The 15286-nt window shown below is 36.2% G+C and overlaps 1 protein-coding gene and 1 long non-coding RNA gene across 4 annotated transcripts; both read left to right on the top strand.

Moving 5' to 3' along the window:
• Positions 1–2509: 2509 nt before the first annotated feature.
• LOC140829800 (uncharacterized) lies at positions 2510–3623 on the top strand. Its single transcript, XR_012117534.1, has 2 exons — positions 2510–2749; positions 3592–3623. It is a non-coding gene; the product is annotated as an uncharacterized lncRNA (long non-coding RNA).
• A 20-nt stretch (positions 3624–3643) lies between these two features.
• LOC140829799 (uncharacterized) lies at positions 3644–5066 on the top strand. 3 transcript variants are annotated; one of them, XM_073193093.1, is made up of 3 exons: positions 3644–4252; positions 4361–4465; positions 4649–5066. In XM_073193093.1, the coding sequence occupies exons 1-3, from the start codon at positions 4073–4075 to the stop codon at positions 4742–4744; spliced, it is 381 nt and encodes a 126-aa protein (XP_073049194.1). In that variant the 5' UTR covers positions 3644–4072; the 3' UTR covers positions 4745–5066. The 3 variants fall into 3 exon arrangements, with proteins under 3 accessions (XP_073049194.1, XP_073049195.1, XP_073049193.1); XM_073193094.1 differs by having other exon boundaries at positions 3676–4256; positions 4558–5047; XM_073193092.1 differs by having other exon boundaries at positions 3680–4252; positions 4558–5002.
• Positions 5067–15286: the final 10220 nt, after the last annotated feature.

Genomic DNA, 15286 nt, shown 5'->3' with positions numbered 1-15286 from the left:
CGTAGAGGTACGGCTGCTCTTCTAGGAGGCATATCTAATAAACCAACAGATTAGTAAACAAGGTATACAACTGTCTCAGCCCTCCTCTGATCATTTACCTCTGATCCAGAATCGGTTCTGATTCAGTCAATTACATGCTGCAATCAATTAGATAACACATAACATGTAATAGGGAAAGCAATAAACATGCTATCACATCATAAAGCAAGGAAGAAGACTCAATTTACCCCGCTCATTCTATTCTATCTTAGTCTAAAAGAACTCTCGCTCTGATACCACCTGTTGTGGAGACCCGGGCTCTAATTCTTTTTCTTGGGATTAAATGGATCGTTATTCTAAAGTGTGGGTCAATTTTTCGCTTTTTACATTAAATCAAATGTAACTAAACAAGTATAAGTTCTTTATTTATTTTACAACATACAACATAAAATACATGTCTTGTTCTGTATGTCCTCAACTAACCAGTATTAAAATACAGTACATAATAAAAGACAACTACTGGTTCATCTGCTACGCCCGTGATCTCCACGCTAACACGATCATCTCTGTCTCGACCCAGATCCTGCCCCACCTGTTGTTATGCACACATACAGACATAACAACAGCCGGAAAACCGGTGAGAACAAATCCCAGTATAAACATGTATACATGCATTAAAACAATCTAAAACATGAAACATGCTGATATGAATGTCATTCATATAAAATCATGCAATGCAAATCTAATCATGTCTAGACTCGACTTGACTAGAACTCTAGGGATCCCGGTGTGAATAAGATGATCTATCACCTACCCTCCCAATCGGGGTGACTGTACGTCTTATTCCTAGACTTCGGCCTGATCTGTATCCGCGTCTACAATAGGGGCGGTGATCTTCCCCTAAGCTGTGATATCACCGAACGTCTAGAAGTCTGGATGATCTCTCAGACTTTCCTATCTTAATGCATGAATACAAAATCTGTAACCAAGCATGATCATCTTAATGCAATGCAACATGATCTGTAAACAAAGCATAGCAAGATTTGCATACAAATTCTAGAAACAAATCTATAAACAATCATAATCATATCAAGGTATAGATAATAAAACAAGTATGTGATTTTGGTTGGGAACTCAAATGTGATCTCCTTTGAGTCGTGATTCCCCAAACAAAACATGTACTATACCTTTCTTTGCACAGTCGCTGTCACGGTCGTAAAGACGAATCTGAAATGGAAATGTGAATATACAATCTATCAATCTCTCATCTAATCAACACATATCCAAGTCACTACGTGATCTCGATATAATTTGACAGCATAACGACATATATTTGTAATACCGGTCAATCCAAATCTTAAACTCAATACAAGACTATATCCTCAAATCACCAACATTACAATATCTATGTCAAGATCGTACAAGCTGCATAATCTCATCACAATATCTGCTGAAAATAACCACAATTACATTTGACATCCATTCTTTGATCCGTTTATGAATATATCATGTTCAATACGGCAAGAACACAATATAACTATCATATTCCAATTTCCCCAACCTCTAAAATCCGAACCATACTGAAATTAAATGAAACTTACATCACTTTGTAGCCGTCGATGCAAGGAGCAAGAATTTCTACTTAGCTCAAAGTTTGGATGGCTAAATCATACACAACTTAAGAATCAAAGTGAAGAACTTGAAGATGCTTGGAGGGGAAGTCTCGGTTCTCTGGCTGGAAATGAAGAATGAATGAATCAGCACAATTCTATATATATACCATGCCATGTGTCAACAGGAGAAGGAGAGTGGATTCCTCGCATGCATCACCGTGGGTGCGGTGCTAACATGAGCGCGGGTGCGCTCATGTCTCGGCAGGGCTAGTAATTTTCAAAAACTATCGACCGCGGGTGCGCTCCTGTTACTACCGTAGGTGCGGTCTCAGCACCGCGGGTGCGGTCTTGTTCTACCGCGGGTGCGGTGTTGCTTCGAACAAAACTTACCAACTTTCTGTCCATGCACCGTGGGTGCGGTGTCTCCTAGCACTGCAGGTGCGGTATGGCTTCGAATTAAATTCCTAGAATTCAACATTTCAAGCCAACTTCTTCCTCTCTTACTTCTTATCTCTATGTACATTATTCATAACATATATTTATCAATTCGGAATGAGAAATCATTGTTCTGGGCATTACATTTAGGTTATCGAAAATGGACTCTAACAATTCGGCTAATTCATCACATGATTTGCACGGTAAAAAACCAATTGATGATGAGAAAACAGATGAGAAAAAAGGACGGGGTGCATCAAAGTGGAAAATGGTTAGTGGCCAAGACAAGTGTAAAGAACTGGAGCGTAATGAGTTTGGAAAGCCGGTTGGAGATAATACAGTGAAGTACACTTCTTTCCTAGGTTGCATGATAAAAGAATTTGTGCCTTATACATTAGATGGATTGAATGACATAAGAGAAGAAGTGAATGATAGGATGTGGAGCTGTCTTCAGATTATATATTTAGTTACTCAAATGTAGACATATTTTCTTGTTATTTAATGAACAGGTGACTTACAAAGTTGAGGATTGTGAAAAGAAATCAATTTTTTGAAAGTTGGCTAAATTTTGGTGCGATAGGAAATCCAAATTGCAAATACTTGTACGAGAAGCTAATACAAGTCGACTGGCTTCACGAGATCTCAATCTTTTGAAGCCTGAATTTATGGACCAAAATCAGTGGGACTTGTTTGTACAGAGGACATTATCATCTAACTTTCAAGTAAGAATTTTTCTGGACTCTTTTATGGTCACTTAGTACATTTGCTTTACCTTTCAATTTATTGGTGCTATTTAGATCTTCGTGGTTAATGTATTAATATATACAAAATATTTAAATCATAGGTAATATATTTACAAAAGACCGAATGATTAAAATATGGATCTTTAATTGACCAGATGTGAGAAACTTAGACAGTATATGATTACCCTCTTGGCTATTTGGTACCTGCAAGTAGATGCATGCCAAATGGTATTTGTAATTTTTTGGGTCTATGGCACATATCGGTGGTTGTCCTTAGTATTTGGATAATATTTTGTTATGTTTTCCTTGGTAAAAGTTCCAGTCTTTAGATTGTAGTATATTAGTGGCTTAGAAGATGGATAATTTGGAGATTGCAAGGTATGTATTCTGTTTTTTCTTCTGATGGTGGTGGTGCCGGCTGTGGTAGGATTCTTGGACAAACAAAGAGTTGTGAGCTGGACACACCCATATTATATTAGACTAAGCTGTTTGTAGATGTCTTACAAATTTCTTTTCCCTAATATGTTACTGGCGTATGTTGAAGTAAACATTCAAAGCCATTTGAACTGTTGGATACTTACTTGTATAGGTCACACTCTCATCAGATGTAAATGCTGTAGTATACTAGAATTTTTTCTTTTACCATCCACTCTCCCATAATAATAATAATAATAATAATAATAATGTACAATGTGTGATTCTGGTTGTAAGAAATTGGGGTTTTTTTTTCTAAAAAAATAAAAATAAAAATGTATTTATTAAAATATTTCAAAATGGAATTCTTCGTCCGATTCTCTGAAATTCAGTTGCTCAATTCTCAGGAAAATAGTGAAAGATTTAGAACGATGAGAAACACAATGAGCCTAAGAGGTTATGCTCATTTGACTCACATTATGGTAAATTTTTTTATGGTTTTTATAATTTATGAAATTAGTAATGATATATACATCTTGAATTATGTTCTAATGATTTTGTATATATTTCTATATTAACGGAGAAGAGAAGCTCGACATACACAAAAATTACGAGATCGCAAGTTTGGATTGAAGGTCACAAGAAACAAAATGGGGAGCCTAGTACTCAAGCTGTTGGAGAGAAAATGACAATAAAATAAATATTTTATTTTTAAATATTAAACACAATTTTCCCCTTCTCGGTTTTATCGTGTGTGCTCATATTTTTTTTTTTTTTTTGCAGAAAGAAATACAAGAATGTCCACCTGAATCTCAAAACACAGCTAACATTGTTGATGATGCAATTAGCCTTGTGTTTGGCAAGGAAGCTCGAGGTAGAGTGCACGGAATGGGCTTCGGAGTTACACAATCGAAAGTTGGAGCTTTAGTGAAACAAAATGAAATTGTTCAACAACTTCAAACTATGGTACAAAGCCTTCAACAACAAATGCAACAAAATCAGCTAGAAATGCAAGAAATGAGTTCAATGTTTTTACAAAGTATGAATCAACAAAATCAGCAAGAACATGTTAGTAAGTAAACAACATATGAAAAATATATTTGGTATATATACACACTTAAATACTTTTGAATTATCATGATTACATTGCTTGACACGATTTGATTGTAAAATTAGGTTGCCAGTGGTGGCATTGGTAGCAGTATTGGGAATGAAGTTGGTAGTAATGTTGATATCGATATTGGTGCCAAGAAAAATGGTAATTTTGATCATGTTTCTCAAGTAATTATCTTTAAATTATGTATTTTTAAACCTCAAAATTGTTACAAAAATATACATGGTTGAGTCAATAACTTTTCATTGTTTATTTACAGTCAAATTTGAGGAATGTGAGTCTTGGAGATATCTGTGCTAATACTAAATGTAAGCTGCTTCATTGGTGTACTGATGAATTAGTTGTTGCAGAAGGTCGAATTGCATCCACAGATCCAAACACAAAAGTGCATCACGTTGTTCTTGGTAGATCGTGTTGGAAAGTTTGGGTTGATAAGTTTGGTGTAGAAGGTTGACCTAATTCAACCAAATGATGAAATGAGTTTCTGGAGGATGCGATAGAAAGCACGGTAGCATGGTTATCTAAATTTATAGTATTGTGTGATTGATAAATATTCTACTGATTTGCGTGTGTTGAAAGTTTAATCATCGCTATATATGTACCAGCTAGTTGTTACAGATTTCGTATCTTGCTTTGGATTTTCGGACTTTCTGTTTTGATATACTGAAAAACAATTACTTTCATCAATTTTGTGTTAATTAAACTTAAATTTGCTCTAAATTTTTTGTTTATCATTTTTGTCCATTCGATTGATTTTTTTTAACGAATTTGATTTTATTGGCTTGCAAACGAATGATTTAGAATTTGTTTGCATGTTGCGGATATGAATATTAACGGCGTACATTGCACACTGCAGATAATATTATCTCCAACGTGCGTGCATGTGCTATCGATAATAGTATATGTGGCATGCATGTACGCATGGCGGATAATAGTATTAACGGTGTGCGAATGCACGCCGCAGATAAAATTATTAATAGCGTGCGCACGCACGCTACGGATACTGTTATTTGAGACGTGCGCAGTACGCACGCGGATATTAGTTTTAACGGCGTGTACGCCATGGATAATAGTATTAACGACATGCACATGCGCGCCAGGGATAACAGTATCCGTGGCGCGCACCCACAAGCCGCGGGTAATCTTGAACTTTCAACAGCTTGCAGTTGTGCAGTGTGCAATGTGCGCCGCGGAAAGAGAATTTGCGCGCTGCGAAAAGTCATTTTTTTATAGTGATATGATAATTTCTTTGTTCATAATGAATATATTTTAAAGGATAATAGATTTTTCATTTTATATTCACTATATGAGTTCCGTGCTAGAGTATTGTCGTGATTTAGTCATCGCTTTAATGTGTGAATAAATGTGTTGGTTGCATATGAAAAGGTGTGTTAAGTGGTGTTGTGAAGAATTTCTTGCATATAGGGAAAAGACATTTACGCTTGATTCTTATGTGTTGCACGAACTAATCCTTATTCCTAGTGAGCTGTGGTCATACATGTGTATGGATTTTATCCTTGTGTTAACTAGGTCTAAGAAGGAGAGGAATCTGATATTTGTAACATTTTTGTAACGATCATGGGCCATTAGGCTAAATCAAAATGGGCTTTGGCTCATACCCATGCACCACTACTGGTCATGAGTCGTTAGGAAGGTTCAGCATGAGTCGTAGCCCATGCTTATGCACCGTCACTCATAGAATATCACACCCCTGGAAAGTGGTTTCTTCGCCTCCCCCAACATTTGAACACAGGACCTCAAGGCTTAAGTACTTAGAATCTTAAAGTGTTGGTACCAGTTGAGCTACTTACCCAACTGGTACCTAAACATTTATATACGTCATAATTTTACTGGTTTGTCGTATTGGGGTCTGACCCCTGTTTTCTTTTTGTGTTGTGGTTGTATTGATGCCATAGCAAGTCATTCTAAGAGATTTGATGCATATGGTGGAGCGTCAGTGAAAGTTACCTAGTAGTCAGTCAGTTAGTGTTAGAGTTCCCAGATATCTATATATTATATTGATTTGATCCTTTTGCCAGGGAGATGCCCTGTGTAGTGTATTGTGATGTTTTATGTTGTTTTGGATTGGTTGTGATATGTTGTGTCTAGTCCTTGCCAGTGCGACTGTAGGATATCAGTATGTTTGATTGTGAACTTGATTAATATTTTCAAGCGTATATTGAAGTTGTTGTGTTTTGAAATTTTGTGATTCCCTACTTACGGGAGGTCATACCGAAATTTCTGTAGGCCTAAATGAACATTTTAAACTCGTTCTCGCTATTTACACAAATTAATCCTTATTGTTTGGAAATTAAATATTAATTACGAGCACGAGTACTCACAATTTGCCTACTTTAAAACATCATCAACCATATATGCTACATTGTTTGAATGACTGTGTCAAGTGAAAGTAAATAGACAAGTTTTAGTTGCGTTTTCAATTGTGAAGTACATCAATGATGTTTTATGCGATGTGCCAACACGTGCAGGCCATATTTTGTTAGGTAGACCTTGGAAATTAGGTATTAAAGTGACACATGATGGTTTCAAGAATAGGTACTCATTTGTCCTAAACATATAACCGATCGTATTACTTCTCTTGTCCCCAAAAAAAATATTGGATGACCAATTAAATAAAGGAAAAAGAGATGAGGCCGAAAAAAAGAACGTTAAAAAAAGTGAGATAGCCTTAGAAAAAGAAAAATATATGGTCGAAAGAAAGAATGAACAAAAGAGTGAGATGAACATAGAAAGAAAAAATATAAGAAAATGATGAGAGGAAAGAAAAAGAAAAAGAGGCTGGAGAAAAGAAAAATAATAGTTTGATGGCCCAAAAGAATGAGGTCGAGAGTTGTTTACTCTTGCATAAACCCTTTCATGTACCTTTGCACAAAGCGGTTTATTCTCATTGTGATGATATAGCTGGTCTAATCATGAGCATTGTCATTTCTCCTTTGCAGGATTTCTGATGAAGTCATTATGAGGAGGCGAGCAAGTGTTGATGGTGTGAGAATGCAATTGGATGGTCTATATGAATTTGAGACAATCGAGATGAGGCAACATCTAAAAGGTATGATTTGCTTCCTTACTGTAACTCATTGTTGTGTTATTTACAAGATTTTAGAGAAAATGTTGGAAATGATGATTTTAAGAGAGATTATCGTATCTTCACTTTTTTCTCTATATTTTATGGGTGTGAGAGTTACGAGAATTTTAATGGATTGAGTGTACATATTGTTGCATTTGATGTCTCACGAGTTGCTAAATTGGTGGGAATTGGTGGCTACAAAAATTTATATGCATTAGATTTAAATTCTTGTGATTTGATAAATAATTGCATGGATAGTACATTTAGTGTGTCCTATTTTTATGATTTATATGTGATTGGTGATCGTTAAGAAAGATGCATGATTGAATATGATAAGTTTTTCATTCATGATGAATATATGTTAAAGAGAATAAATTTTTAATTTTTTATTTTTTGCATGAGCAACGTGATAGTGAGGAGTATTGTAGTTGTTTTATAATTGACATATCGCATGAATATACGTGTTGGTTGCATATCAAGAGATATGTTGAGTGGGGTTGTAAATATGCATTGCATATAGGAAAATACCTTCAAGGCTTAAGTCTTATATATTGCCTGGGATAATTCTTATCCCAAGTGAACTATGGTTGTACACGTGTATGGATTTTATTTTTGTGTTAACTCTATCAAAGAAGAGGAAGAATCTTGAAACGTCCACTACTCGTTTTTCTTTTAAAATATACTAGAAATTTTTTCCCACATTCTATACTACTTTCTAATTCATTTGACCGAAACACTAAACCTTTTAAAATATGAATATTTTGTACCTTTTAAAAATAAACCAACCAACTTTTATTTAAAATCTAAAAGAAAGTAATTCAAACGTAAAATCGTAAAACGTCGACCAATCTAACCTAACATTGTTTCAAAATAACTTAATTATAGCATGCTCTAAGAAACCTCCCAAAGACATCATAAGAAATAAAATCTTAAAAGTAACTTAAATCATTATCATAAGTCATAAACATAAGTGCGGAAAACTAGCGACGATCATCGGGTCATGTGCACTTTCAGTCCAGATAGTTCAACCATCAAGACGTCCATTAACATCAGCATCATGCTCACCTGCATCGATCACACCTAGTGAGCCTATTGACTCAGCAAACCATAACCAAGATAACAAGTAATACATATACATCCACATGCAACAGTGAAAATAAATTTTATTTAAAATAGCTTTTCATGAACATGAATAAACATAAACATTCTTCCTTTTATCATATCAAATCATATTCCCTTTCGGCATATCATATCATATTTCCTTTAATCATATACGTATATGTTTTCCTTTTATTGAATTCGGATAGTTAATTGTGACTTTCATATCAGCTGAAGGTCGGTAGGTCCATCTACGAATAACCAGAGTACAGGGCGGCGAGGACATCATCGACATATCATCGTACTAGTCACAATTAGTTCATGTAATGCCCGAGATTTTTATCTGTTAATCTGCGAAATGATTGTTGTGAATTAATACGATTATGAGAGGATTAATTGGGATACGATTTGATTCAGCATGATAGATTTAATGTGCGAGGACAGTACCATTCACGTACATGCGCGACAGACTGCGCGCACATGCACGAAATGGGCAGAAGACCTCGCGCATATGCGCGGAGTGAGGGCGCGCATATGCGTGAGCTGGGCGAGAAGCCAATGCCAATTCCAGAGAACCTCGCGCATATGTGCGGAGATGAAGCGCGCATATGCGCGAGCTGCCGAGATGTTAAGTGCTGAGACCAGTAGGTCTCGCGCATATGTGCGAGTTGAGGTCGCGCATATGCGCGAGACGTGCTGAACTAAGGATGAGCCACCTATCATTTCCATGCAAGATATATATATATATATATATATATATATATATATATATATATATATATATATATATATATATATATATAATTTGTCTTCATTGCTTCAGATATTCAGCAAAAAAGAAACGAGAGAATCTCAAGGGAAAGCTTCAAGTTGATTTCAAAAAAATTTGATTGCAGAAATCCGCTCGTTAGATTTTGAATCCGAGTGCAGTACTGTGTTCCTATCGACGCAGTCTACAACTGGACGTAAGTTTTCATATGATTTGAAATTATGGTATTGCCAGAATCAGATATGATTCATCTATGATGTTCTTGACATGTTAGACATCGTATAATTGAAACCAGATTGAAGAACAGACACTGTATGAAATTTTTATGATTTTCAGAATGGATTTGATTGAGATTTGATATCAGAATTGTATGGTTATCGATTATGAGATGAGATTGATATCTGTTGATTTGTTTTACTGGGTATATTGAGATTGTACTGTTATGCCGTCAGAATTTGATAAGATACAGATGTATCGAGTTGAGTGGTAAACTGATACGGTATATTCGATATTGTCATTGCCAGATTAATATTGACATGCATTGAGTTTGAGACTTCGATAAATTCAGAGCGACAGAAATAAATGTATAAATCAATGTTGATTCTTGCACAACTCGAGTTGGATTTGACTTGAGTTTCCCTAAATCACATACTATAAAGTCCCGAAAATTTGTGTTTGAAAATTTGCGGAAAAATTTAAAATTTTCACTTTAACTAATTAAAATGCCTCTTTAAATAAATAAACTGATAAAAAGATTCAATGTTTAAATATTCGAAATAGCAGCGGAAGTAATTATTGTTTGCAAAATAACAATAAAAAAAATAATCCAACAAAAGGAAAAATTGCTTTAACATAAAAATGGTAAATGCTGAAAATGAGGTCCTCGGGTTCCACCACTGTTGACCCCAGATGGCTCACTGGTCCCCGCCCTCGATCCCGGCCTCATCAGTACCTACAACAATCAAGTCTAGTGAGTCTAAAGACTCATCATGCATACATCGTAAATAACAAGTAAATATAGTAAAATTTCATGCGACAAGAAATTATCATGAGACTGGCATAACGTGTAAATATCATGACATGAGTAATTATAATACGTGCATAACTAAACTGAAAATCATAAGTGGAATGTTTGCTCAATCGAGCCCTGTCATAAAATAACATGTCATAAATTTTCTGTTGAGATCATGTTCTACGCTCGTGGTCCATGAACTGAACTGAACTGAACCGGTAAGTGACCACCGGGTGAAGTAATAATCGTCTGATCAGACTAATGCCACAGTATACTGGGTAGAACTGAACTGAACTGAACCGGTAAGTGACCACTGGATGATACAATAATCCCATGATAGTGAAATGGCCACAAGCAATATCGCATAAATCTCAAAAATGAATATTTTATATTTTTATGCACGTAACATAATTAAATGGCATAATTAAATATCTTGTATTATTTTACCACATGAGTTGGATCGTTCCCAGGCTCGCTGCGACCTAAATTTAACATGAAAAATGTGCAAATGATTTTCTTGATCAAACTTTGTAATTGAATCCAAAAACGAGACAATTACTCCCAACGACTTCGTATTTAATCATGACCCCGTACCAACCCGAACCAACATTTAGTCATGATCAAAATAAACCTAAAATGATGAAATAATGCTCCTAAAATTTCAGTACTTCGAAATTTAGTGAATGGAGGCAAAAAACATGAAACGCTCTTTCGAGAGTCATTTTGTCACATTGCACCATAAATTCCCGTACGACCTCTAAACTTAACCGAATCACAAACGGCCAAAAACATGACCTTCCTAACTTGATGAGGCACTGTCCAGTCCAAGGCCATATGCTAAAAGCCAACCAAGAACTCGAACGAGCCTCTGAACCGACGCACCAGTTGCTGTCCACAAAATACAGCAGCAGCGCCTTCGTTTCCTTGAGTCGTTTTCGAGACTACCGACCATTGGGCTTGAACCACCGACCAGAGGCTCTTACCAACATCCTAGGGTATGGTTTGAACCATGGCTAAGGGCCTTAGGCCAGCCACAATTCGCACCACACCAGAAATGCGACCCAACGCCCAACCGAGAGAAACAATCTACACGCGTGGGACTTTGCCGTTGTTTGCTATCTTAGATCATTCCAGTGGTCATTTGGTTGACTATCGCATGATCTAGATGTCAAAGGGTATGGTATGAACCGTGGCTAAGGGCTAAAGAGCCAACCAAGATCCACACCAACACCCATAATTTCGAAACACAACACACGCACACAACCAGAATTTCCAAAAACCGAGGGGTTGTTCTTGTTTGGATTTAAAAACCGATTCCGTCGTGGACCGAGCCTCAAAATGGCGATTTGGTCATGTCTTAAACATGATAGAGAGGTGTTCTAACCATGGCTATAGGCCCCTAGCGCAGCCAAGATTAGGAACTTTCTCCCTTGACAGCAACCATCAAACTCGGGACTCAATTGGCATAATGGAAAGGTTGCTGTCATTTTTTCGTAATTCCAGCATGCAAGGGGCTCGAATATTGGACCAACGTGATCCTAATACATCGTAGTACATGCCTAGGAGCAGCCTTGGGAGCCTGGACACGAGCCAACTATTTGAAACAATAAAAACAAACCGAACCGTGAGGAGCACAAGGAACCCAAAAATTCTGCACATAATTTTTTTTGAAAATAACTTGAACAAATTTCGGTTTTCATGCAATAGATTCATGAGTTTGATATGTTAAAAAAAACACTAATATGGCTTGATTGAAGAGTGAAAGAGATATAGACATGCCTTGGTTTGTTTTGAAAGGAAAACAAACAAAACAACGACGCGGCGCGGAGGACACGAAGTGCTTTGCTTTTCTTTTCTTCTACTCGATTTTTCTCTCTAATTCCTCACTGAATTCTTACGGTTTTTCTCTCAATAAAACTCTGAAAGTTTCGAAATAATGTAGAGGGAGGAGGCTAGGAAGAAAAAAAGGGAAAATGCAAGATAAATAGAGAGAATACCCCTTCTATCCTAGTGAGTTGGTGAGATAAGGAAAATAGAATAATATCAAAAGATTCTTGAGGTATAATTAGAGTGCAAGGGACCGAAATTAAGTCTAGGTTCAAGTTGAGAAAATTTCTTAATTAATTATTTGTTAGTGATTTAAAAGGTGGGGAAGATATCTACCTAGAAAAAGTCAAGGAAAGATAATTAAAGAATAAATTGTCCAACTAATTAAAATCTTCTAACAATAAGGGATGACCGATATTATTCAATCAAATGGGGTGGTATATTGCTTAATTAATAATTATTGAAGAGTTAGAGTGAAAGAATTATCTCCCAAGAAAATGGATAAGGAAAGAAATCAAAGAAATGAGTTGTTAAACTTTTTAAATCTACCAAAGGAAGTGGCCACTTTTATTAGATAAAAAGGAGGGAAAATATTTCTAAATTATTGGATTTTAAATCTTTAGTGTTTTATCTACTCATTAAATATTTTAGTGAATTAAGAAATTAATTATGGAACTTTATTTACTACTTAACTCAAATTATTTAAATAGCTCCTCAAGCTTTCTTTTACGTTAAATTAACTTATTATTTATCTTAAATAAATTTTAGGAATGTTTGTTTATTATTAAATTTTATCTCAATACTTCAACTCCAGTCCGGCCTCACTTATTTAACTGAAAAAGGTAACAATTAAACTATTTCATAAAATAATTAAATTTAAAGAAAAGAATTTAAATTCTCATGCAATAAAATCAGATTTAAATACTAGAATTATGCATGGCTTATACGTGGTCAAATTTACGGGTTCTACACATACTTTATTTTATTGCATTGATATCTGAAATTATGAAATTAATATGTGTGGTCTATTGATTTATATGCAGAGTATGTATTGAGTCATAGGATGATTTGCCTAGTCATTGGCTGATGCGCCAAGTCTTCGGCTGATTCACCAAGACACTGGATGTGTGTTTATATCGATGTCGCTTAGGAGTTGATTCATTCTTATCGCTGAGATTCGATATATGTGACAATATCCAGGAATCGGGATCCCTAGATTAGAGATGAATCGAGTATGAGATGACGAGTCATGAGTTGATTTACAGTGTTATAACATTCATGTTTTCAGATTTTGATACATGTTATTGATATGTGTTTCATACTTTTATATATGCTTTTATATGACTGCATGTTTACATTGTTTATATTGGGATTATGTTCTCACCGGAGTTATCCAGCTGTTGTCTTTTTTGTATGTGTGCGTGAAAACAAGTGGGGTAGGATCAGGATCAGGAAGAGGATGAGAGATTCAGAATTAGCGTGGAGATCCGGACTTAGAGTAGAGTGATTATCAGTACTTGATATAGTGACTGAACTTTAGTTGAAATAAATAAATGTTTGTACAAGACTTGTACCTTTATATTGATATGTATGTCAGATTGAATACATTATATTTCCGCACTTGTATTTCAAAAAAAAATTTGTGTCCCACATTACTTGATTGTTATACTGATTTTTAATAATGATTAAGAAGACGAATTAGGTTCGGGTCCGCACAGCAGGTGGTATCAGAGCGATAGGTTCTGTATACAGAGATAGAAGCTAGTGAGCGGGGTAGATTGAGTTTTCTTTCCTTTCTTTGATTGCTAGCATGTGTTTACTGCTTTAATACATGTTTACCTAAATTACCTTATTTGATTGGTAATATGTATTATTAAGAATGAATCATAACCAATTCTTGATCAGCAGTAAGATGATCAGAGGAGGACTGAAACAGGTTGTTGTATTGCAAGTGTTAACCCTTTTGATAATCAGATATGCCTTCTCGGAGAATACCAGAACAGGGTAGCACATCGAATCCTCCTATGGATGTGACAGCAACACCGATGGAAACGCTACTGAAGAGGTTTCAATCATTCAAACCACAAACTCTGAAAGGAACAGAGAGTTCGGTTGATTGTGAGTGTTGGTTAGATGACATTGAGATGTTGTTTGACTCTTTGGATTACCCAAATGAGCGGAGAGTCAGATTGATTGGACACCAATTAATGCATGACATTGCAAAAAACTGGTGGATCACGGCGAAGGAAGCATTGGAGCATCGAGGTACGACTATTACCTGTAATGTATTTAAAACTGAATTTTATCAACGATTCTTTCTAGTGTCGTACAGAAAGGACAAGGGTGCAGAGTTTGCCAATTTGAGATAGGGCCAGCTGAATATAGAGGAGTATGTGGCCAAGTTCTCTACCTTGTTGAGATTTGCTCCACATGTTGCCGAGAATGATGAGGCCGTTTCCGATCAGTTTATCAATGGACTGAAACCCGAGATCTTTACATTGGTAAACATCGGACGACCAAATAATTTTTATGATGCCTTGAATAGAGAAAATAGAGCTGAACCAGGTATGATGAGACAGAATGGAGCTTCGTATGTTGCCCCAGTACCGAGACCACAACAACCACCTCCCCGATTTGAGAGTGGCAGCAGCAGGGGTGGAAAGAAAGATTTTCTGAAAGTCAGAGGGAAGCAGTTTAAGAAGTCTGGCAGCAGTTCTTCTAGTTCCAGTGGTTCCAAACATAGTTATACTGGACCTTATTGCAGAACTTGCGGAGGGAGACATCCCATAGAGCAATGCCAAGAAGTGCTTGGTAGTTGGCACATCTGCAGACAACAGGGATATTTTTCTAGAGTATGTCCACAGAGAGGTTCCCAAAGATCCGAGGAAGCCGAATCATCAGGATCAGCAGCACAGATTGATAGACGATCGGCTGCTGTTCATTCATTTCATCCAGAACCATCTCAGTCACAGCAGAGTCCAGGAGCAAGCCAGACAGTTAGCCAGCCTCCTAGACAGCAGGCCAGAGTATTTTCTTTGACAGAGGAGCGGGCTCAGGAAGCACCAGATGACGTTGTTGCAGGTAACTGTTTTTTATATAGTTACCCTGCATATGTATTGATTGATACCGGTGCTTCACATACTTTTATTTCTGAACGATTTGCATTGATTCATGCATTCTTCTCCGTTGGGGAC

The sequence above is a fragment of the Primulina eburnea genome, chromosome 4, assembly GCF_022965805.1.
Source record: "Primulina eburnea isolate SZY01 chromosome 4, ASM2296580v1, whole genome shotgun sequence".
NCBI lineage: Eukaryota > Viridiplantae > Streptophyta > Magnoliopsida > Lamiales > Gesneriaceae > Primulina > Primulina eburnea.
This window is presented reverse-complemented; position numbering and strand designations above follow the sequence as displayed.